The following is a 25204-nucleotide window of genomic DNA, read 5'->3' as shown; positions in this document are numbered from 1 at the left end:
ACTGTGCCAGATTCTTATGCAAGAACAAGCTAAAGGGAGACCAGTCTCAGACAAATGGTGTAATCCAGTCTGTGATACAATGTTTGAAATTACAATATTTAGATAGTCATGGGTGGATATTTTGGTTAGAAAACATCTTACCACAAAGCGCCTGATCTCTTTTTTCCAGCACTGTACAAGTGATGAGTGCCCTCTGCTGGTTCACAAAGTTAACTACAAGTCCATGCTGTCAAAAATTTACCACGTGCAGTTAAAACTGACCTAGTTACCAGCCTGCATTACTAGTCACCGAGCTGCATTAACGGGACTGAACACACAGCAAATTTCATTCCTGGAGCAAAGCATGTTCTTTTTTATTAAGTGTACAAAACAAGTGCAAAAATAGTGATTCATAAGAGCTACACAAAGTAGGACTTGCCCTTCAAAAACTACAGTCACAGAGGATACAAATCAAAAAAATGCAATACATGAAGTGCTGTTCGAAGAGAATAAAAAGGGATCGATGGTGCAGTCTTGCGCAGTAGAAAAGATTCCAAAACATGGACTTGGATTCACAGCATTTGAATAAGTACTAAGTGCAAGCTGTTGAAACGAACACCAAATTCACCAGCATTCTCCCTTTCAAACTATGCACAGTGCAAAGATTTTACAAGGAGGGATCTCTATAAATGACATTCATTCTAATACACTTAATCAAATAGATAACTTTGGCCCATATGCTATTTTAAACATTTACTTCCTAAGCTGTGCACACACACTTGCAGGGAAATGACAGCTAGTTTTTTTTTTTGTTTGTTTTGTTTTATTTATTATTATTACTTACAACTAAGCCAAAGTAAACCACCAGACATAATTCTGTCAAAGAGGCAGAGCTACTTAAAGCAGGTCAGAAATGTGTTAATATGTTGATACCATTAACCAGGGATGCATGCTATGAAAGTACATCGTTTATCATTCACATCTGAGTACGGAGAAACACTGAAATGTATAGAAGATGAAATCTAAGTTTTTGGATAACTGTGGAGCTGTGGGAGGAGGCTATACTACCTTACTCTAAAACTGCAGCTAACAACGCCTCAGCAAATAACCAGGTACTGCAGCTCTGGCACTGATATGTGTAAGAGGATACCGAACAAGGTTAACAACAACAAGCCTAACTGGATTGAAGGCATTTTTGGGTTGTGGTGCAAATCAACAGTAAAAAGGCACACAGCTCGTGGATTTAGGGTGGCTATAACTGAAACCCTAAACACTGCACAGACACACAAATCTTACACAGAGTAAGCCTACATCTTAATTCACCAGTCATCCCAAGCCACGCATCCCCCCCATGTTTTGCCATTTACAATATGGTGCACTTTGACTTCTTTTTCTTCTCAGGTTCTTTTTTGGTCGTGTCGGACTCCTTGCGCCTGTAGAAGCTGGAGAAGCAAGCTGGGGCGCAGATGGGCTCCCTGAGGCTGAGCAGCCACCTTCCCTCTCCGTAATAGGTCAGCGAGCCGAGCTCCATCTCCTCGACCAGCTCCCCCTGCTGGCCTTCCTGCTGCAGGGCCAGGATACCGAGCAGATCCAGACCTGTTTGAACTGGCTGGACACCCTCTGCGCAGCCCAGAGTAACGTGGGCGCGGCTTCCCAGAGGCAGGGAGGCAGCTGCGGGGACAGCAGACTCTGCCTCCTTTTCGGCGTCGGCTGGCCACAGCAAAAGCTGCTCCTCGGTGAGGGACACTCTGGCACCGAAAGTGCGAGGAGTGACAAACAGAGAGCTCAGCGACAGCTCGAACGCAGAACCATAGTAATCTGTAACAGCCTAGAGAGAGGAAGAAAGGAAATGATGAGGAAATATCACAGAATCAACTCTGATATAAAACACATTACATTGCTACATTCGCTCAATGCAAGAAAGAAGTACTAAAGTAATAAATTAATGTGCTGCAAGTTTTCTATAATCAATCTATTAGCTTAAATAACTTACTGGATTCTGTGCATACTCTTTGGCACCCTCTGCCTTTCCATAGTCACAGAATTTTGTGGTGCAATGGAGGGTTCCTTTGGCTTTAAAGTACTGCTCCAGATCCACCTCCTTCTCAGCTTTCCCAATGACTGTAAACACAAAAACAAGATCAGTTGCATCCAAATATTTAAGACATTAATCTGCTCCAGACATGTGTATAAACCTTGATAACACATGAAACACAACTTTAAACAAAACTCACAGTCAACAGAGTGTTTCTTGAAGGCCTCCAGGGTGTCCAGCGTTTTCAGAAAGTCCATTGACGTGCACCTAATCTTATCCTGGATTGAGGAGAGAAGAAACCAGCCAAAGTAAAGAGGAAGGGACATTTCCTCGAGTTGACCACTCATGGCTTCCATCTGGGCCTCGTCCAGTCCACGCTTGGTCTTCTTTTTCAGCTGTGCTACATCCCTGCTCCATTCCGTACGCGGCTCCAAGAAGACGACGACAAGGTGGTGCTCCCTGGCGATCTCCCCCAGGCGGGCCAGCCGATCCTGGGTGTGGTTGGTGTCATCGACCACTATCAGCACAGAGGAAGCCGGTCCTGCACTGCAGCAGGCCACCACAGCTTCATCCACAGCCTTGTATCCATCCACAGAGGATTCTGGATTCTCTGGTTTAACACCGTGGTCGTCAGCACAGATGACAGTGCAGTGGTCTTTGTAGGTATCGGCTATGGCGCACGCCAAGAAGCTTTTGCCACTTCCTGGAAGGCCTCTGATGACAACAAGGGTACGAGAGCTCAGCAGGGCATCTTTGGTCTGCTCTCGCTCCAGGAGGGGAAAAGACAGGGAGCCAGTCGCAGGGACTGTATCCTCTTCCTTTTCGGGTTCAGCATCTTTCTGCTCAGATTTAGCACCTTCTGCCGCCGCCGCCGGCTCGGCTCCCTTCTGAGTATCAGACTCATCTGACTTTTCGGGTTCTTTCTTCTCGTCTCCTGCAGGTTTCATGTTCCCAGCCTCTGTCGGCTTGTCTGAGGAAGCTTCTGCCACCAACACAGCATCTCCTGCTGCTCCTTGTTTTTCTTCCCCTTCCTTTGTAGGCTCACCTACGACATCGTTTTCTGCCATCCCCGCTTTAACAACTTCTTCTGCCCCAGTTTCCATTGTAGTCTTCAGTTCTGCCTCAGTGTCCACTTGCTCTGGTGCCTTCTCTTCTTGTTTGGGTGGCTGTGTATCTACTGGCTGCTGCAGCGTGGCTGGTTCAGGTAATGTTTGCTCTGGCAGCTCCGCCTCTGGAACCGATTCCGGCAATTCATCTGGCTCTGGTACAGGGGTGCTCTCTGCCAGAGGCGTTTGCATAGGCAAAGGTTCTGGGTTTTTCTCTGGCACAGGCTGCTGTTCAGGCTGAATGTTTTCTGGTTCTGGGTCTAAAGCTGCAACTGGGTCAGAGATCTTTTCAGATGACTCATCTGGTTCTGGTGGTGCCACCGCAACAGGCACCGACTCAGATTTTTCTTTGGGCAAGCTGTCCTCAATCTCCATTTCTGTTTTTTCATCAGACACTGTAACACTTTCAGTCACAATCAACTCTTCTGTTTCTTTCAAGTTTGTTACTTCACTATCATGACCATTCACTGCCAGCTGCTCAGTCTCTTCATCGGCAGCTGGTGGCTTCTCAGGCTCTGTGGATTCCTCTGGCGCCTCCAGTTTTGACACAACCTCTTTTTCCATTACAGCCTCCTCTTGCTGTGGAGTCTCTGACGCATCTAAAACCTCGCCGCTCTTTTCAGTATCCATGTCTGGCTTAAAGTCCGACTTTACACACCACCATGTACCTTAAATATAATCATTAAAAGAAAGAGAGAGAGAAGTCCAAATGTGACTCAACACATACAAGCTTCAGCAACTAGTTCCCATCCACAACAACTTGAAGAGTGCAGGACATTTAAGGGTTTTTTTTTTCCTATTAAATTAATCCAACACTCATCTAATTAAGGCATAAAAAGTTTGGATAGTGAACAAAGGCTGCAGCTGGATGTTATTCATCAATCCATGTTTTTTTTATTCTGTACTGCAACATATCTAAATTAAATCTGACTGAAATGGATTAACCTAGTTACGTTTTGGGCTTGGCAGTGTCTCAAGAGAATAAACATTACAGTTATATGGAAATGTAACCAATTTGGCATTTAATATCTGAAAAGCGGTTTTAAAAAAAAGAATATTTTGCCTCATTACTAATCATAAACAAACATAATTTAAGAGGCAGCAGTGGCCTAAAAAAAGGTTAGAGAATCAAGCTTGTGACCAAAGGGTCACCGGTTCAATCCCCCGGACCGGCAGGATAAATCTGGGTGGGGGAAAAGTGAAGACGCAGCGGTTGCCCCTCCCTCGTTACCACCGCTGAGTTGCCCTTGAGCAAGGCCCTTCATCCCAGCTGCTCCAGTGGAGCTGCTCAGTGGCCGGCAGATCGGACTACTGTGGTTTTACTGGGCAGCTTCCAGGTATAAATGTGTAACTGAATGCGGTCAGGGCGTTCCTGAAGAAAAGAGCAGCACAGCTCTTGGAGAAACTCCTCCCTATACATAAAAGGTTAAAAAAATAAATTTTGATGCAGTAGCTTCTTAAACTGGCACAATTTTAAATATCTAGATGCGCAGGCAAAATGAGAATGACTCACTTTTTTTTTTTTACATGCTGAATTTGCAACTATGTTCATCTCTGACTGCATTTTTTAAACCACCAGGCCAAAATCAAACAGTTTTGAGGATTGTTGTCATTATCTCTGAAACTGGAAGTTACTCAATATCAATATCAAAAAAAAAAAAAGGGTGGGGTTTTAGATTGTGGATGTTTTTATGATGCATTACACACTGCCATCTTTCAAAAATAAATAAAAAAATGGATGTGCAGGAGGTGGACACAATAGCATACCCCTGGCACATACAGCTCACACCAAATTTTAGTTTCCAATTGAGTGTTTGGACACCAGATGCTGTATTTAAACGTTGCATGGAGACATGATGAACAGCGCCAGCAAACATAGACAAAGGGTAGTTAAGAAAATGGGGCATCGCGGATAAAGTGTGATTACTTCATAGTACAGCGACCTCCACCGTGTGGCAGGTTATTTCTCCCCCCAAATGTCAGTTTCAGATTTGTTACTAAACACTGGGTCAAAACAGATGTGCGAAACCACATCGTGTCATGAGACAGAAGGGGAAGCTCTCATGTAAGTAACAAAGACCAGTTGGCTAATATTAAACACAGAATTTTTTCCAAAGCTTGTAATTCACAACGACTGAAATCAAAACAGATGGCAAAATAGCGGAATAGTCACTTTCAGATTTATTGAACCCCATCACGTTTTTTAAGCAAGGTACAGTAAATGGCGCAGTGAGTGAGAGGATGGTTTTATCTTTTTTTTTTTGTTTTAAAGGCAAGTTTGCACTAAATAATACATTCAGTTAACAAAAGCTACGATTTTTAAATGTTCCCAGGCCGCGTCCAAGTGAGCTCAAATGTTTTTTGACAGAGAGAATCGATGGATTTTACAGATAACATTTTACTACGTGCACAATGTGGCCAGGCGGGGAGTGGCGTGCACCTAACGTTAGCACGCCAGACAAAAACAATTTAGCCTGGCAGTCAGAACATTTGGCAATAACATTACCATCTCCAGCGCCACGTTTGCTGTTTCTCTGGCGTATAAAAGTCACTGCGTGTTGCCGGAACAACTTCTCTTTAGGCAGTTTGTGTAAAACAGCGATTGAAAGAGATGCAGAATACTGTCAGAAGGGGCTTTTGTTTGGAAAATGCCAGCTTACCAGTTACGCTGCAGTGAAGCTGTCGGTGGTGCCGCTGACCACGCGTTTCTCTCTCTGGATACAATGACAAGGCAATCCTGAGCACAGACGTGCACCCGCTTCACTCTTCAAGAAAACGGGAGGTGGGGTGTGGGGGGGGGGGGTTGGTGGGGGGTGATTTCCGGGAACGCGCACATAGGCGGGGCCACGGACACGCCCTTGAAGACCGGAAGAGGGTAAAAACTGAAATATTAAAAATAGTTTTTTATATACCACTGCATATATTTTTTTATTTTTTTCCACTTATTATTATTATCATTATTATTATTGTTATTATTATCATTATTATTATGTATTTTTGAAAGTGATCATGAATAGAACATCAATATTATTAATATTATTATTAATAATAACAATAATAATAATAATAATGATGATGATGATGATGATGATGATGATGATGATGATGATGGGCTCAACTTTAATTTATTTTGGAAAACTGATTTATGTTAATTTAGCTTTTTAACGTTATTTATTGTATTGTTTACAATTTATATATTTTAATGTATTTTCTTATTTTTAATAGTTTTATTGTATGGATTTGTTTGTTTGTTTGTTTGTTTGTTTTCTGTTACTCAGACACAAGCCAAGGTTTTTAATACCATGGTTGACTTGCCTTGTTATTTGTAAATGTATTGTTTAATAAAGCATTAAAAAAATAAGGATGCGCTCGTATTGCATGCCTGTTTGTTATTAATACGAATAAAAAAATTCAATATCAACAAACACACATACCTCGTGAGCTAGCCTGGCATCATTGGACCAATCCGCAAGGGGCGTTATCAACAGGATAGACCGACAACCAATCAGAGCAAGGAAACGCGTGACGTAACTCCTAGCGACGTATCCTTCTCTACAGTCAGCGATATTTTTTCTTCCCAGGATTGCAAAGTCATGACCCGCCCTACTCTGCCTCTGATTGGCTCATCCTGATATTTTTACCCTCACCCTAACCAATCACACTCCTTATGCCTAAACCTAACCAATCCAACAAACGAAGGCAACGAGTACTAGCCAATCAGAGGCAGAGGAGGGCGGGTCATGACTTTGCCATGCGCCATCCTTTGGGGAAAAAAAACACAGTCATTGTATCGACCCCGCCCCATATTAGATAAACGGTTGTGATTGGCTCGACCCGGACCAGGTCGACTGGAAGTCTGTCTGAACGGGAGGGGGGCCAAACCATGCTCTTATAATCCATCAATGAGCCAGACGTATCTGCTAGAGCAAATACAACATGAGCTCGCAGATTCGTCTGGTTCCCAGGCTATTCTTGAGCTGGTGTAAACCACAATCACGTCATATGCGATGCCACTCCTATCCCAAAAAAGTAGGCGTCACTATAGGGAGATTTCACATAGTCCACAGCTTTTGGGTCTAGTGTAGTAAACTATGCAAACACTGACATGGACCCCTTCACTGTCAGACAGCAATCCACCTCTTTCAGATCACAATCAAATATGTTCTTTAAACTCTCAGCTCAAATGAGTGACACAAAAACCAGTACGCTGTATAAACTAAATCGTATACATATGGGCCCCAGGCAGTGGAGACAAAGTCATAATGGCCTTGAACTCACCTGATCTGATGAATGACATATCAATATGTGACCAAAATCAATATTTTCCTACCAGAGATGGTGTAAACAAGGCCACTGATGATATCAATATGATATTTCATAAGGCAGCTATTAAAGCCGAACTTATAAAACAAAAAACTGGAGCCTTCAGAAAGGGAAAATGCTGACAAATGGTTTGATCGAGAATGCAAGTCCATCAGAAAAAAAAAGGAAATGAAAAACATCTCCAACCAAACAACCCAGACTTACGCATGAAGCACAATGAAATTTTAAGCAAACATAAACATACAATTAGGAACAAAAAACAAAATTATCCCCACATGAAACTTGAAGATATTGAGAACACCATTATTCAAAATCAATTCTGGGATATGTGGAACAAATTCAACACAAAGCAACCGCAATCCAAAATGGTAACATCTGGAGAGCACATTAAGAAAATCTGCACAAAGAAATACCAATAAATCTGACTAATTCAGATCAATGCATTATAAAAGAAAAAAAAACTCCCAACATTATAAGAAACAATTAAAGACAACTGAAACCCCTTTCATTTCCCAATTTCTGGGCAAGAATTGACCACACAGACAAAATTTCTCTGGCCAAAGAAAGCTTGTGGTCCAGACAGCATTTAAAAATGAAATGCTCAAATGCAGCACAACAGAGATGCAGGGTGCATTGTTGAAGTTGCTCAATATCGTATTACAGTCAGGATGTTTTCCTGTCATCTGTTGCATAAGGCTCATTTCCCCTATTCATAAGAGTGGGGACAAATTAGACCCTTGTAAGTACAGTGGCATCTGTGTCAGCAGTTGTCTGGGTAAATTATTCTGTAGTGTTCTAAATGACTAGATACTAGATTTCCCTGACAAACACTGTATACCAAACAAAAATGGTAGATATTAACTTGTTTTACTGACTTTAAGAAATGAACTTGTTGTTCAGTTGGATCAATGTGCTGCTCCTGGCCTCTCCCTCCCACATAAAGAGGTGAAGTCTCTGTTTTATGTTGATGACCTTATTCTACTGTCTCCTACTGAACAAGGACTACATCACCAGCTGGACATAGTAGAAAAGTCCTGTCAGAACTGGGCCCTGGCAATAATATGAAGAAAACTGATGTCATGATTTTTCAAAAATGCCCCAGGTGTCAGGAGAACAAGTACCAGTTTGCCATAAACAATCACATCAATCAACTTAGTGTGAGTTATATCTACCTTGGTGTAACCGTAACAGCATCAGGGAGTTTCAACAAGGTAGTGAGTGCACTAAAAGAAAAAGCTTGAAGACCTCTATATGCAATTAAGAGAAAATTTTACAATTTCCAAATTCTAATTAAAATCTGGCTTAAAATATTTGATAGTATCATCCTGCCCATTGCGCTGTATGGTAGTGAAGTATGGGGTCTGCTCAGTCATCATGGCTACCCCTGTTGGGACAAACAAAGAATACTGCGGATACATTTTACACATACACAGAAAAACATCAACAAATGCATGTAGAGCTGAATTAGGCAGATACCCGTTGATAAATAACATTCGAAAGAGAGCACTCAAATTTTTTAATCACCTTAAATCCAGCCCCCTAGACAACCTCCGCTGCAAAGCCCTCCGAACCCAAGAGCTGAGCCCAGAAATGAGTCCCCTATGTTAGCTGGTGCTGAGACTAACTGTCCCCTTCTCAGTCACACACCAACACTGCTTTCCAAACACCAATCAGAGTAAACCAAATTATAACACAAGAAACCTATCTGGAACATTGGGAAGAAGATACTACAAGCCAAAGTAGATTACAACGTTATCTGGCCCTAAAAAGAGATTATGAATTGGCAGAATATCTCTCTACTTTCAGAGATAGAAAGCAGAGACAGATCCTATCCAAGTATAGGCTCAATGACCACAGATTGGCAATCGAACAAGGACGACATTAAAAAAAAAATTATGGCAACCAAAAGAGAACAGAATATGTGGTCACTGTTCGACAGGTACCATGCCACAACCTGAGGGACAGTGAATGACAGTGAATGTGTTTTTGTTTTCATTGACTCTTGATGCTTTGACAATATTGTTGTTGTGACATTCATGTCAATAAAGTGAATTTGAATTTGAATTTATAAGACGTTTGCATACATAAGGAAGTTTATCATTGATATTTTATCATTTATCATTAAGACTTCATTTAGGGAACATAACCAAACCATTTTAATTGAAAAGTACACTGTTGTACTTTTTTTTTTTACATTCATGTAAAAAAAATGTAAGATAAAGGGATACAATTTGTAGTAGTTGTTATTCTTTTGTCTCTGATCTACACATAAGCACCATAAGTACTGAAACAGTCATCTGGATGTACTGTAAATCAAACCATGTATGCCTGGAGGTATGTCAGTGTGATACAAACCCCCTGTATTTTATATATTATGTGACACATTTTCTAGGTATCAGTTTTTCAAAGAACTGTGTCAAAGTACAGCATCACAAATAGACGTGAACTGAAACTGAGCAACACACTCACATTTGTTCTCTAAAGGTAATTCTTTAAAATCAAATAGCTTTGGTAAATGTGACTCTTAATAGAAACACTGCTGAAAAATACTCTTCTCGAGTTCACCAAATCATTTCTAGAGCAGTAGGCTAGAGGTACAGCTTGCGAGCACTGTGCAAAATACATATTTGAACTCTTCAGAGAACAGTTTACTTTTACAGTCAATAAAATTGTGAGAGCAATGGTCCCAATATGACTTTAACAGAACCACCATCACAATAACATTTTGAGCACAATTGTTTTTAAGGCTCTTCTCATTTTAAGCAGTTTCTGTGCACTTTCTTTATAAAAAGTCAAATATTTCAGTTGCCCATCTGAAGGAGATTACTTTTATTTGACTTGTTCTGATATATCGACTTCCATTTAATGATCATTCTCTTCTTCAGACATCATCATTGTGGTAGGTGTTGCTTTGCTTCATCAAGAGCCTGAGAAGAAGAAGAATAAATGTCAGCAATCAAAAATGTCTTCAAGCATGACTAAGAAGATGGCAAACAGATGAAAACAGAGACCTTCTGAATGGCGTTCACGGCAGAGTCGTCTTCTTGCAGCTTGGCATGGGTCAAAGCTCTCTCAAAGTGGGAGACACACGATTCAAAGTTTCCAAGTTTCACTGAGAGGAAACAGTAGAGTAGCAGTATTATTTATATTTGAAATAGTTAAATATCAAGCCAATAAGCTGGCATGTCACAGTCATCAAAATTTCTAATCTTAAATTTAAAAAATCAGATAAAGAATTACATTCTGATTGTGCCACCAGAACATTAGCATTAATCTGCCATTTCTCATCAGCGATTTCATCAGCTGCAGCCACTGAGCGGATGCCGTAGTCTCGGGCTTCTTCGTGGTGATTAAGCTCCAGGTAACACCGACCAATCTCATGAAACAACCAGGTCTTCTCCAAACCACCGCGGATCAAGGGAATCTTCTTTTCCCAGCTGAATTGAGTAAAGAAAATGGAATAAATGCAGTGTCACCATATGTAATGCCAGTGTAAAACAATGCAACTTAAACAGAAGTGTGACTAGACAAGATTACTATTAAATAGCATGTTTTGCCATATCACATAGTACAAAAGAGCAGCAGTTATTTTGTTATTTACTTACGTCTCAATGGCCTGTGTTAACTGACCAGTCTGGGCATAGACTCGGCCAATGTTGTCCAGAGCTCTGGACGTTGCTTCAGGGAGTTTGCTGTAGATAAGAAGGATTACTGAACATAAGAACAATCTTGTTTTCATATACAATCATTCCTCTCCTATCATTGCTTCAGATTCTCACCACTGTTCAGCCAACTCCAAGTCTTTTTGATGATGCTCCAGTGCTTTGTCCATATCTCCAAGACTGATCAAAGCATTACCGATACAACTGTGCAGGCTTCCCAAAACCTCTTTTTTACTGGGCACATCTCTCTCTGACCATTTCTGCACCATCTTCATGACTTCTTCAGCCTTCTTGAGACTACCTTCTGCGTTTCCAGATGTCAACTCTAAAACGGTAAACATACAGTGAGCATTTTTTCTTTTTACTAAAAAGCTACTAAAATGCTACAAGTGTAGTCTGAAGCCTGCCTTACCTGTGTCAATTTCATCCAGACTTTTAAGGAAAAACTGAGCAGGTTCACGGGGGGCACTGTGGCAGGGCTTTTTTTTAGGGTCCCGAGCACAGATAGGTTTCTCCTGGCTCCAGAAGTCAGTGCAAGTGTCGAGGTATGTGAGGCAGCTCTGAATGACGTCCTGCAGTCTTTCCCCATCCTTCGTCTTACCTTTTACTAAGTCTGCGGATCATTGTGTATCAGTTTTAAATATTAGTTTATCAAAAGTTAAAAACTAAATTATTGTGGCTTTGAAATAAAGATATTGAGGATTAAAGACTGGAGGAGAAACTAATGGTTTCATAACATCTGAAGCTGCAGTGTACTAATTCTGATTGGCGAATGAAAGGTGTAGAGAAACAAAAGTAAAGTCAGGTGAGAATAGTTAAATAATAATACAGTACCTTCATCTTTCAGCAGGTTTTCTAGATATTTCTTATCGCTGTAAAACTCTCCCAGCAGTTGTTTGGTTGTCTTCTCACTCTTAGGGGTCTTCTGGGTCTGCTTTTTTTTCTCTGTCGTCAGATGCTCAATGGCAGTAATTGGCATTGCCCTCTTTACCAGGCAGTCATTCAGAAATATAATATTGTGCATTAGAAAGGAAGGCAGGGTTGAACTTTACATACACATATCTGTTAAATCTAGGGTAACCCACTGGTTGGAAAAGTTATCCTGTGTTATATCAGTCTTTTTTTTCCTGGAAAGGATAAGAAAATCTGTTTTTTGAGGAAAATGAAAAGCTTTTGTGCTGCAACTTCTTGGTGGCTGTGTGTGTAATTATCTTTAGAAGAGATCTGCCTCCAAGATGTCCTGTTAAACACTGGGTTATTAAAGGAGCACCTAACAAAGACTCACCTCCTCATCTTTTTGGAGGAACGATAGGTCTCCCTTAATCTCCAGTTTCACAGAGGAAGGGCCTGTAAGATCGGAGAGAAGAAGAAACGGTTTAGATGTTAGGTGTGACAAGGAATTCCTTAAGCGTACATCACAAAATACTATTAAATAACTTACTGCCAACAGAGTTTTCTATGGCCTCCTGTGCTTTTTGGATGCCCAGTCTGAACTCCTGTATTTGCGGACGTAGCTTTTGTCCTCTATGGTAAAACACCAGCGCAAATTCAAATTCTCCCATGTAGTATAAAGCCTCTGCCTTCTGGTACAATCCCTAAAAAACATGATAAATGTTCATGTGCTCCAGTTTTCATAAATCATCCCTTTTGAGTGCTGACTACAGGGCTGTCATAAAGAAGACAGCATTTTTTTGTCTTGACAGTGGAAATATGCATCTTTGTAACTTCCTTTTTTTTTTTTTTTACCTCGAAAAATGTCTTGTCTTCTTTGAGTGAAGCCTCTGCGTCTCTTAACGCGTCGTCAGGCTGGCCCATCTTCAAGTAACATTTGGATCGACCCACAAAGCAGCTCTTGTCATCAGGCTTCAAAGTCAGCGCCTAAAAAGAGGAACATCCGCAAGTCATACATGCTTTTATAAGTTGCAGTGACAACCATGATGCATTATGTAACGTTACTGCCATTACCTTTGTGAAGCTCTCTATAGCCTTCTTATACTCCCCTTTAATGAACAACCAGTCCCCATCGGCCATTAAAGTGGAGAAAACGCCCTTTGGCTTTTGGCCATCGTGCTCTCCGACTGTGTCTGACATTTTCTGACAATTTACTTCCCAACACAACGCTTATGGACAGTTTTCTCGATAATATGAAAGTATCCAGGGACATTAGCGTCTCCAGTTAACTGGTATCCTAGCAACCACAACAAACAGGAAGCGGGGAAACGGCGCCCTCTTCCGCTTGGCTCCGCTTACTACAACTTTATCACATCAAGTTTTCAGCTGTACATTTTTATTTTATAATGAACATATATTTGTTCATAATAACATTATTATTAATAATAAACACCAATATTTATACTAAAATTGATGTTAGTCGTGATATTGAATCTAAATTTCATCTCATGGTCTTCTCATCAATGCAAATAATCTTGCTATTAATTTCACAAGCTTACATTAATTTCTAGTTGACATTGTGGGTGTATGTGATGTGCTATTGTGTGTAGCTTTGTATTTTGTATAATGTGTCCTGTGTGTTTTTTGCTTTGTACTGTTTGTTATTGTGCTGTTATATGTTTTAATTGTAAGGGACTGCAGATGAAAATTAGTTTAAGCTAACTCTGGTGCAGTATATCAAATGTTAACATTTATGTTTAAAACTACATTGTCCCAATAAATACAATACTAAAACAAATCACAAACACAATATTGGGGAAACTCTGAGGAGGCCAACTTTATTGACATGGATGGTACTTTTCAAAAGGTAAAGACAGGATGGTTTCACCGTAAGGGCAAAAACAATGAGAGCAAAGATGAGGACGCCTTCATTTTCTTCATGATGTGCAACAAGTGAACAACACACTCATCAGGAAGTAAAGTTTTCCATCATCACACATTGCCTGACTTTCTTAGACAATAGCAAACACAGCCATAATTGTTCTATCCATAAGCATATCTGTGGCATTGAGTAAAATAAGACAGCCTGCATCACATTCAAGGAACACAAAGAGCATAATCTATTTCTGTGCAATATTTTATCCTGACCAAGCAAAACAATGATCTTCCTGAACTTGTGTCGCATGATTGGCATCTCTTTTAAACATAACAGAAGAGCGTCCTCATCTTACAATGACAGCAAAATTTACAATAAATATACATATCAAAATAAAAAAAAATTGGAAAATAAACAATCAACTATCATCACACATCAACACTTTACATTCCAGTAAAATGTGCAATGCATCAATCTGTGAATGGCAACATCAAACATAAAACCTGTGACAAGTGGGAAGGGGACTTTGCTGGCAACAAAGCCAGCACAGCTGTCTCTGCTGCCATCTTTCTAGTGTGCTTCGGTTGTACTGTATATGTAGGTCTAGACTCCAGCTGTGATGAATTTTTAAAAAAATGTTCAACTGCTCCTATTGGTTTATGACAAGGAGGCAGTTTTCAGTGCGAATTTGTAGCAGCCAACTGTCTGTCTGTCTGACAGATTCTTCAAAAGTGGAGCTGGGGTAGGGGTGGGAGGGGGGCGGGAGGGTGGGGGAGTTGCTTGCTAAGTGATTTTCTTCAGAAATCATTAAGCAAGTTACTAACTTTCATGCAGAGAATATTCCTTCAGCAGTAAGTTGAGACGAGTCGGATAATAGCTTGCTCAATGCTCAGTTGCATCTCAAGAGTTTCCCCAGGATGTGACTTCCTGCATGGATCCCTAAAAGCAATACAATAGCTGCACGATCTCTCCTATCTCAAAAATCTGAGAAAATTTGGACCAGTGTTGCTAGCCATTACTGACTTTCAAGTTTGTTTCATTTTTGAGAGAAGAAAACCAAATCCAAAACCAGTAACACTATCAACTCAGTCTGAGCCGCCTCCGTGTCCTTGCTATAACGGGCGTTAAATCATTTGCTGCATGTGGTCATTGGGTTGCATTCATTCAGTCAATGGCATAGACAGAAACTTGACTTGCAATCAGTCAGTCATTAAATATGGATGGTGGTTTGGGGGGGTTGACATTGTTGAAAAGTCCTGATGTAGTAACTGTGTAGGTAGACAAATCCTCCAATTAACCAAACTGGAAGAAGAAATTTCCTGGTCCAGATGCTGAAACAAATAGTAAACAAGTCAATCACTGACATACTCTTATTATATTTCATTCTAAATGGTTGACAGCAGAAAAGCATGATTTTGTACACACACAGTATATAAATTACCTTCAAAACTAAAACCTCCTGGTCCTCCGAAGAACGCCTTGAAAATGTTGTTGGCATCAAAATCTGGTGGAAACAGAAAACAAGATTCAATATCAGAGAACTTTCCAGCCAGGATCTCACCATAAAAATGACAAAAAAAAGGTGGTTAGACATGAATTGTACTTTAATCTGTTCACCCTCGACACCTCCCACCCCAAGGCTCGCCCGCGTACTGACCTGCCATGTTCATGCCGTCATCCTCCAGGTCCTGACCGCTGTCATAACGAGACTTCTTCTTCGGGTCTGAAAGCACGCTGAAGGCTTCGCCCACCTCCTTGAACTTCTTTTCCTCTTCCTTTTGCAACTCGGCACTAGCTCCACTGTGACGGTCTACAGGGAAAATAAACACAGCACACAAAAGCACATAAGTCACTTGGACTGCAGGACATCTGCAAAGTAATATGTAGAAAATGCACAATTGTTGTTCTGTGGTTAGGGGACATTTTTTTGTTCACCTGGGTGATGTAAAAGCGCCCGTTTGCGGTAAGCTTTCTTGATCTCATCTTCTGTGGCGTTCTTATTCACCCCGAGCACTTTGTAGTAATCTTTTCGCTTGCTTTTCTTTAACTCCAGCTGGGCGTTTTTTAGGAGGTGTTTGTGTTCTGGGGAATAAAAACAAGACTGGACAAGTTAACAAGCAATAGGAGGTTCAATATTTCAGCAGGTGGCAAAACACTGTATTTGAAAACAAGTCATAAGTTGCCAGTGTGTGATGTTACAGTGCTATGAAATAGAATAAGGAGGATATGACTGCTGTGAGCAGGAGTCTGATTCTCACCTTTTGTTTTCTCTGTCTGGTAAACCTTCTCATAGTCTCGAACTGCCTCTTCATACAGCTCTGTGTCCATGTAGCTGCAGCAAAGAATGCACACATCTGTTATTGTTTCTTTACCCAGTTTGCTCAATGAAATATTAGTCCAAATAATAACAATGACACTGTCTTCTGTTTGTCTGTCTGACAACCAAATGCAATGTGACTTATTGTTTTCGATTAACAGTCAGGTTAGAAATCCTGCACGTACCACTGTGCTCTCCGTAAATAGGCCTTGATATAGGTCTCATCCAGTTTAATGGCCTTCGTGCAGTCTTCAATGGCCTGCTCTAGTTTCCTCAGCTTTTGAAGAAAAAAGAAAAAAGTGTGACCATGCAAGGAAGACATAGAGAGGGAGATGTAATGGCAAAGATAATGAAACTAAAACTGTATGCTGTTATACTGTTAGATACCTAGGTCCTGATTGACTTTTGTAAATGTGTTCCTTTCTTTACATTTATCTAACAGACACAAGTCTCACTCTCTGATTATCTGCTAACCCTTTTCTTTTTTTGTCAGAGCTGTAATTAAGTCAATTTCTCCTTTGCAATATGTGCTTTAAAGGGTGCCAAAAAAGTAATTAACAGTTGACCATCAATAACAAAAACAACTTGCCAGATGTTGATGCAACCAGTGGTATCTCTCCTGTGCACGCTGCTCACCTTAGATCCAACAGTGGCCCTATTACAGTACAGCTTGGCATTAGTCTTGATGTTGTTGGGGTCTATTGTTAGTGCCTCAGAGTACAGCTCATAGGCTGCCTGAAAGTTTCCCTCCTTGAAGGCCTTGTTCCCTTCCTCCTTCTTGGCTTTTAGTGCTTTGGCATTCTGGGAAAACAATATATAGGACATCTTTAAAAGCTACTCTAGATTACTCACGCTTAAATGGACAACAGAAAACCATAATGTTGGATCTTCTTTGGCCATTTTGAAGCAAAAGGCTCCCATTTAGATGTAAATGTCATGGCTGTATTTATAGGAATTCACAAAAAAAGAAAAGAAAACAATACAAAAAATGGTTTATTTGATTTATAAGACTTATTTACTGAAATACTCACTCTGCATGCAAGCCGAGCTTTGTCATGGTCGGGAGCCATACGCAGGGCCTGGACAAAGAACTGGACAGCTTTGTCAATGCAGTCCTCATAGTACAGACAAAGACCACGCACGTACAGTGCATCCGCATTAGTGGAGTCCATTCGCAGAATATCACTGAACAGGAAAAGGATAATTAAAGCTGGAGTGTGGGACTTTTACATATAAATAAACATCCATTATATTCAAGCTCTTGCCAAACGAGTTCACACAATGCTGATTAAGCCTATCGCTGCCAGGTAAATCTGTATTTCGCAGTATTCAAATAGTTTTCAAATATGCTGCCTCACCTGGCAACAGACTGAGCCTCGGGGTAGCGACCCAGCAGGGCTAAGCACTCCGCCTTCAGTATCTTGAACCTGTGACAGGCTGAGGCAGACTCCAAGGCACGGTCCATGCAAAAGACAACCTAGGGGACAACCACAACATATTTCCAGTCTGTGTTGCTGTTGTTGATGTCCGTGTCTTCAACTAAGACTGTAACCACTGAGTAGCTTACCATCCTGAAGTCCCTCTTCTCAAATCCAATCTCTGCCATTCTCTCATATTCAAGGATGGATTCTGCATTCTTCAGCTGACAAAGGAATTTGTGGTATTCAGTGACAATGTGAAAGACCTGTAGTAGTCAGATAACTTCATTGCTTTTCAGCTACCAGTGGCATCACGTCTGTGACACACTTCTAAAAATCAAATCAATGAACTAAAACTTGCCTCGCGGCTTGCTCATTAAGGATTAACAGCAACTCTGGTTGAATTCCTCTTAAACCGCTCAGTATCAGACTTCTGCACTTTATTTGCACTAGCTTTGCCAAAGCTTCTCTGATAGTGGATAATCACGTACAAGTTGTGAGATCATGCCCTCTTCAGCTGAAGCCAGCTTACCTCCTGCTGAGCCTGGCTGTTGTCAGGCTCAAGCTCCAGAACCCTCAGGAAACACCGGCTGGCAGCCATAGCATTGCCAAGGGACAGGTGGCACTTGCCCTCTCGCAAATGGCCCTGTGGGTGAGAGACATGCAGTTCACACACTGAAGCGACAACAACCTTAATTTGTCTGGAGTCTGTATTTTTTTTTAACTCAGTTGGACACTGTGTGCTAAAAGCAAACTTAACGACTGACTAGCCCTAATTTACTTCTTTGTTATGTGATTCAACTGTTTTTATTAACTATTGTAAAATCATAATGCTTGTAACCATGCTGCGACGCATCATTATTCACTGGACTATTATAGGGGTGTGCTATAGCTTATGTAATAAGGAACCACTATCACAACAATGTGTAAATGCATTAAACAAGTCATTCCTGCAAGCTGAACCACAACATAGCCCTGCAATGTAGTAAATTACACTCATTCAGTTGTTTAAAACATGTTTGAGGTTCAAATCCAAGGTGCCAAAGAGATGCTGTTATAAGTCTGTCTCTAGCGGTGTCTAAAATCTCTGCAACAAAGCTGGTTTGTCTGTTGTTTCTAGAACCAATAGGTATAATGGCATTGACATAATAAAAATAAAGTCCAGGTCATGCAGAAAAGCTGAATTTTTAGTTTGTAAGTATCTTTCAGCAGGTTCAAATATATTACAGAGCTTTTACTTGTTTGGTATATAACTAATTATATGTGAAATTAAGCTCAACAGTGATCCAATACCAATTTGCAAGTTCATTTTTCTTTGTTATTTAATCATATTACTACCATGTACAGTACAACATGTCCGTGCCCTCTCTATAGAGCTTGTCCACATCATTCTAGTAAATGTAGGAAATCCCTTGATGAAGCATTAGTGAATGAGAAGGGCTGAGTGACAGTGTGTGCAAAACAAAACAAAACAACGCCCAGAACACTACATATCGCAGATAGAAAATACTTCACAATTCGAGAGTATATTTCCCTTTTGATATTATGTAACACCTTGTTTCCCCACAGCTTACCTTCATGAAAGAGTTATCTAGTCGTACTGCTTGCTGGGAATCCTCTAAAGCCTCTCTGTATCGGCACAACATCATTAGTGTGGCCGCCCGGTTCCCATGGTAACTTGCATTCTTTGGACACATATCTGTATTTTAAAAAAAAAGAGAGAAGTTTTTGACATCCTGTCAAATTCAGACACAGTCTTTTGTCCCCTGTGCAATACAAGAAATCAACATCATCTCCTAAAATAACAACAAGTGGACTGATCATAATTATATTAAGAATAATTACCTATGGCCTTGGTGTAATAATTGAATGCTTCTGCGTAATCCTTCTTGATATAAAAAGCATTGCCTTGCTCTTTGAAGCCCTCCGCTTCCCTGTGTAAAAGTGAGCAGAAAAATATATATATATAAAAAAAGAATTAATGCAAATTTAGAAGACAAATCTGAGAGGAGTTGAGGAGACAGCATGATCGTATGTGATGGTCGTCTGATCACAGATTAAAGAGTACTGAACTTTTTTGTGTGTAGACGTTCATCTCTGAACTGTAAGGCTGAGCATCACATTTATATCATCTGTAAACAGAGCATGTCGACGATTGTGAATGGCATTGTGCATCAGATAGCCCACTGGCCAGCGTTAGCTAAACATAGAAAGAGCCAAACCAGCAGGGGATAAATCACGTAGCTAAAGGGGGAGCACAGCCAGGAACATATGACACCACGCTGGGGGCAAATGCCATTACTTTTTTTGGAAACCTTTCACGTTTTAACGTTACATCACGACCACACAATTAGTGAATGGTGTCATCTGTAACAGACTGTGAATATAGAAATAATATAAAAGCAGTACTCTCGGTGAGATCAGTTAACTACAGACTTACAGATTTACACAGTTTACTTGACTGAAACCCAGATATCCAGCACAGGAGCTAGCTACTGGAGGACAGCCGAGCTAAAAGCTACCCGGGGGCCAAATTTAGCTAAACAGCGGTGGGTCGCTAGTTAGCTTTCACAGTGTGACAAGAAAATAGACATGACAAGGACTTTTGACTACACATATCGATAAGTCACTTCGTTACACGTGTATTTCGGCCGCTGACAACACACTGTTAGTTTCTCATACCTTTCTAATTCTTCGTCACTGAGCAGCTCCATGTCAGGGTCCATGTTCACAGCATCACTGTGCTCCGTCGCCATTTTGCCGTGAATGGGGAGGGGGCGGGGCCACAGACTGCAGTCGTGACGTACACTGTAAACAGGAAACAGTCCGTTGGGTAAGGTAAGCAGTTAGCTTGCAAGTAAAAATTATTCTCATAACTAAAACATATCTGGCCGCTGGTAGCCAAATACCAGCGCATATGTTTTTGAACACACGCGTTTTATTCGGGTTAGTCGGTTTCAGCTAACATTAGCGACTTAGTTTGTGATATCGTGGTTCTGTAACATATCTCCGTAAGCTAATGCTAAGCTAAGTGTTATATTTTGTAAAGACTACTCAGACATCAAACGTTTTATCTTGTAGTATGACATCATAGTATGACTAACATATAATTTTTATTTGCTTGCTAGCAAGCCATTTTAGTAAGGATATGTTTACAGCCATGTATAACGCAGTAACAGCTGCCAAAACCACAAACGTAGTACAAAGCTATGCGTTTACACTGTAATAAAGCAAGGTTACTAACTAATCTTTCATCTGTGTGTTTTCTTCGATAAGCAGATTTTCTGACCTGAGGGTGACGAATCGTCATGGGCAAAAGCTGTAAAGTGGTGGTGTGTGGCCAGGCTGCAGTTGGTAAAACGGCTGTCTTGGAACAACTACTGTATGCCAACCATGTTGCAGGTAAATGACATAATAATACCGCAGTGTTTCATATATTACAGTCATTAGTCCTTTAGACCTCTTGCTGAGAGATCAATACGTATGAGACATGGCAACAGCTGAGCAACTATGTGCAAAGTATAACAGGTTTGTGTGCATTGGTTGTTCTGTAGATGGTAGATAGATAGATAGATAGATAGATAGATAGATAGATAGATAGCGGCCACTTGACATAAATCGAAATACAAAAGCAATGAGGTATGTAAGAGAAACAAATGCAATTAAAGGCTAAATTATATACAATAATTTAATAGACTAACTCAAATATAAAAAAATAAATAGAATAACTAAAAATAAAATAGAGACTAGAGATATAACCATAACTATAATATACTATTTGGTAGGTATAGACTGTTCAATGTTAATATGCTGCACATAGTGTGAGTCAGGTAGATATTGCAAAGGCAGTAAAGTGCATGATTGTCCATGGATGTTAGAATTGAGTGTACTAATTGAATAATTTACACAATGTACATACATATGATAACAGTATATACAGACCGTACTTTAAAGATGACTAAAATATGAATCTGAAATATAACAGATGGGATGGATAATGTAATATGTGAATGAGCAGTCTGTCATCACTGTCCCCTCTCCTGTCACAGAGGAGAGTCACTGTACAGACTGATGTCAGTCGACAGGAATGACTTCCTGTAACGTTGGTTGTCAGTGTTGATTTTACAGTTTGGTTATTCTCTGTGTAATGAATTACATATTTAAAATGTTCAGTTTAATTGTCATTTATTCTTCCTGACAGACTGGAGCCTTGAAATATCTCAATCATTAATTATTTGTTATCAATCAGTAATTATTTTGGAAAGCAATTTAACAAGCAAAATATGTTATTTTAATTACAGCCTATCTAATTGCAGTACATAATCAACTCGCTCATGAATATCATTAGGCGTCAGACATTCGGCACCATCCCTAAAACTCAATTAAGGTTGTTACATAAAGTAGGAAAAATGTGAGAAATTTACTTCTACTTTCTTGCAACCGCTAGCCAAAATACTGCTTCATCTTTAGTCTGGCACTTGTGAGGGGAGCTAATACTATTACCAGCTGATAGCACAGTGTATTACAGTTAACAACGTTGGGTGACATTAATAAAGTATTTTGAATTAATGAATCGTTTTGAGTCATTTTTTTAAGAAAAAATGCCCAAATTCTCAGCTTGTTAAATGTGAATATTTGATGGTTTTAGTTCTCTATGATAATAAACCGAGTATCTTTGGGTTGTGGATTAAACAAGATATTTTTGGTTGCATTTTTTTGGTTTCTAGTTAACTCGGAAGTATAAGTTATTTTGAATTTGCTCACCTTTCAATTTGAATTTTATTTTACTTCATATGTTTACATTTTTCTGTTGACAAAGTGTAATTTCTAGTAAGGAAGTGTTAGGCTTAATAATAATGTATTAAATACACAAGCAATTGTATTAATACTTGTACAGTATATCACATAATATTTGCCTGGCTTTGTTTATTTAATGTTAGGTTCAGAGCCCATGGAGACCCTGGAGGATATCTACATCGGCTCCATAGAAACTGACCGTGGCACACGAGAGCAGGTGCGCTTCTATGACACCCGCGGACTCCGGGATGGGATGGAGTTTCCTCGACATTACTACACTTTTGCGGACGGCTTTGTGCTTGTTTACAGCATTGATAGTAAAGAGTCCTTTAAGCGGATGGAGGCCCTCAAGAAGGATATTGACCGTCACAGAGACAAGAAAGAGGTGAGAACCAAACACATTGACATGCTTGGGAAGGTTCATTTAGAGCTACTTGAATAAAACTGAATGTGGGTAAACTTAGCTGTTACATGTGTGCTAATTACAGGTACATTTATAAATAGTGATTAATCTTCCCTAAGCATTAAATGTGCTCAATAAATGATTGATTCAAATGCTCCGTCCTCGCAGTTCTCTTTAATTCCCAACATCACAGTTGCCATTACTAATACTCGAGTTGATGTGGTGAAGCACACTGGTATGGACAGTGTTAAATATTTAATTGATGTAGGGCTAATCTGATGATCCTGATCCACAGGTAACCATTGTTGTGCTGGGTAACAAGCTGGACAAGCAGCAAGAGAGGAGAGTTGACTCTAACATGGCCCTGAACTGGGCTAAGAACGAGAAGGTGCGTCTGTGGGAGGTGTCGGTGGTGGACCGTCGCACGCTCATTGAACCCTTCGTCTACCTGGCCAGCAAAATGACCCAGCCGCAGAGCAAGTCCACTTTCCCTCTCAGTCGCAATAAGAATAAGGGGGGTGGTTCTACAGACAGCTGAGTGACGAGACGCCGACGTGAAGTTCAACGGGGAGGAAAAAGGGAGAAGGGGTGTGTGAAAGGGAACTTAGTTTTGCTTTGTTTTTTTAAATCAATTTTGGTTTATTGAAGGATTGAATAGGTGAAAGTTAGTTTTGAGAGTGTGGGCCAGTGGTAATGAGAGAAAAGGCAGAATGATTGTATTTATATACAGAGAGCACTGTTGGTATTGCATTCATATTGAGGTTTTGATGAAATACTTACTGGATATTTAATTTGGACTGAAAAAAAATGCTGATCTTTAAATGTTCTTTTTGCCATATCAATCGAAGAAATTTAACGAATCCAAGATGTTTTTCTTTGTCATTCCAGTTATATTTGGTTGGATTATGGTCAAACTATTCATCCAGATTCTTTATGATGAATCTTCACAGTAATATTGGTCACTCTGCTGATTCATAATCTGACAATCAACATTCGAATTTAGTTTAAACTTTCAGAATTTTACAATATCAGACACTCACGGTGCTCGATGCGTAGATAAATAAGGAACTAGCACACATGTCCACAGGCTACTGATTTATTTACATGGACACCACATGTAGACACAGACTGAATCACAAATGGCAGCAGTTACAAATGTTACCTAGTTATTGCATCACTCAAAAGCTGAATATTATGTGTTGTCTGTGTAAAAGGTGGGTGAAGGGATTTTATTATTACATTAGCGATGATGTACAGTAAACGTGCTGTTTTATTGATGTGGAGATTTGTTACACTACATATCTTCTTTGCTGAGATTCACTGTTTGATGTTATAGAGTGAATGATTGACATTCCTTACCGCAAATGGCCTTCTGTACAGGTTTTAGGAGTTCAAATATAACCGAAAGACGTTGACGTGAACGGTGGTTTCTGCAGGCTCAGGTGCTACTTTTTTTTTTTTTTCTGTTGCTACACATAAAAGACCTACAGCACAATACATACAGTGAAATGTCCTATCATTAACAACACGACTCATCATATTATCAGTTGCAATCACTGCTGAAGTTGAATTTTACCAAGCTATAAAATAAAACCCATATGAAGACGTTAGACGATCGTTGAACTGTGTAGCTTTATTCAGGTAAAATGTGTGCAGCTTTGAATTGTTTCATTGAAAAGGGGAAATTCAGTTTTCAAACTCTTTTCAACACTTTTTCTGTGAATTTCAAGCATTTATGTATTAATATCCTTAAATTGTGTTCACTTGATATTTGTTTGCATGATGTGTAAACAAATTAAAAGATTTTTTTCTGTGCCTAACCAGAATAAGTTGTGCTAAAATTATTGATGTATTTAAATACAGCTTTTGTTTCATCATGGAAGTTATTTGGCGTTTGAGATGTCGGTGCATCATGAAAGCACGCCTCTCAGCGTTGTGACCTGATAAGGAGGGTGACTTGTCTCCAGATTGGGATTTGTAATCCTCTCAAAAGCAAAGAGCAAGTAAAGGTTGGAGTGTAAAGACAGAAGAGCTCACATATGTGGTGTAAAAGGTGAAATTAAACTGAACTCTACAATCACTGGCTTTCAGTTAATCTACACTGTAATATGTCTCATGATCTATTTCAGTGGAAAAAAAATCACCTGCCTCTATATAGGCTCTAAAAGATCTAGTTTCCATCAGTTTCATTTTTAGGGAAGTTTCTTTGTGCATCCAGAAAGTAGCACTGAGGTCTCTGCATTATACTTTGACTCTGTGGTAACAACTATCTTTAAAGAAATGCCTTCATTTGACAGTTAAGTTGCAACTGAAGTCAGTAATAAAATGTTTGTTGTCCTCAAACCACTTGACAAAATGATCTGTTGTTCAGTGGTATATGAAGGCCCATAAAGGACA

The 25204-nt window shown here is 40.0% G+C and overlaps 4 protein-coding genes across 9 annotated transcripts; 1 reads left to right on the top strand and 3 right to left on the bottom strand.

The window, feature by feature from the left end:
- Positions 1-323: 323 nt before the first annotated feature.
- On the bottom strand, positions 324-5904 carry LOC121884707 (2',3'-cyclic nucleotide 3' phosphodiesterase). Of its 2 annotated transcripts, none has more exons than XM_042393668.1 (4): positions 5781-5904; positions 2214-3788; positions 1973-2100; positions 324-1807 (listed from the first exon to the last, which is right to left on the bottom strand). In XM_042393668.1, the coding sequence occupies exons 2-4, from the start codon at positions 3748-3750 to the stop codon at positions 1343-1345; spliced, it is 2130 nt and encodes a 709-aa protein (XP_042249602.1). In that variant the 5' UTR covers positions 3751-3788; positions 5781-5904; the 3' UTR covers positions 324-1342. The 2 variants fall into 2 exon arrangements, with proteins under 2 accessions (XP_042249602.1, XP_042249603.1); XM_042393669.1 differs by lacking the exon at positions 5781-5904 and adding an exon at positions 5627-5726.
- A 4344-nt stretch (positions 5905-10248) lies between these two features.
- Positions 10249-13304, bottom strand: odad4 (outer dynein arm docking complex subunit 4). The gene is made up of 11 exons (XM_042392895.1): positions 13071-13304; positions 12852-12983; positions 12547-12700; positions 12391-12452; positions 11940-12090; positions 11518-11718; positions 11223-11430; positions 11049-11135; positions 10684-10880; positions 10455-10555; positions 10249-10370 (listed from the first exon to the last, which is right to left on the bottom strand). The coding sequence occupies exons 1-11, from the start codon at positions 13194-13196 to the stop codon at positions 10335-10337; spliced, it is 1455 nt and encodes a 484-aa protein (XP_042248829.1). The 5' UTR covers positions 13197-13304; the 3' UTR covers positions 10249-10334.
- Positions 13305-13808: 504 nt separating this feature from the next.
- dnajc7 (DnaJ (Hsp40) homolog, subfamily C, member 7) lies at positions 13809-20957 on the bottom strand. The gene is made up of 15 exons (XM_042393216.1): positions 20897-20957; positions 20290-20415; positions 19453-19541; positions 19182-19306; positions 18140-18253; positions 17757-17831; positions 17548-17666; positions 17221-17374; positions 16826-16990; positions 16375-16466; positions 16131-16204; positions 15808-15954; positions 15530-15682; positions 15314-15376; positions 13809-15203 (listed from the first exon to the last, which is right to left on the bottom strand). Exons 2-15 carry the CDS (start codon positions 20361-20363, stop codon positions 15166-15168), a joined length of 1482 nt encoding a protein of 493 aa, XP_042249150.1. The 5' UTR covers positions 20364-20415; positions 20897-20957; the 3' UTR covers positions 13809-15165.
- nkiras2 (NFKB inhibitor interacting Ras-like 2) lies at positions 20362-24302 on the top strand. 5 transcript variants are annotated; one of them, XM_042393217.1, is made up of 4 exons: positions 20362-20445; positions 20887-21009; positions 22548-22789; positions 23103-24302. In XM_042393217.1, exons 2-4 carry the CDS (start codon positions 20916-20918, stop codon positions 23343-23345), a joined length of 579 nt encoding a protein of 192 aa, XP_042249151.1. In that variant the 5' UTR covers positions 20362-20445; positions 20887-20915; the 3' UTR covers positions 23346-24302. The 5 variants fall into 5 exon arrangements, with proteins under 5 accessions (XP_042249151.1, XP_042249155.1, XP_042249152.1 ...); XM_042393221.1 differs by having other exon boundaries at positions 20417-20440; XM_042393218.1 differs by having other exon boundaries at positions 20427-20445; positions 20884-21009.
- The last annotated feature ends 902 nt before the right edge of the window (positions 24303-25204 follow it).

The sequence above is a fragment of the Thunnus maccoyii genome, chromosome 18 (genome assembly GCF_910596095.1).
Source record: "Thunnus maccoyii chromosome 18, fThuMac1.1, whole genome shotgun sequence".
Classification (NCBI taxonomy): domain Eukaryota; kingdom Metazoa; phylum Chordata; class Actinopteri; order Scombriformes; family Scombridae; genus Thunnus; species Thunnus maccoyii.
Note: the sequence above shows the minus strand (reverse complement) of the source record. Positions and strands in the feature narration are given on the sequence as shown.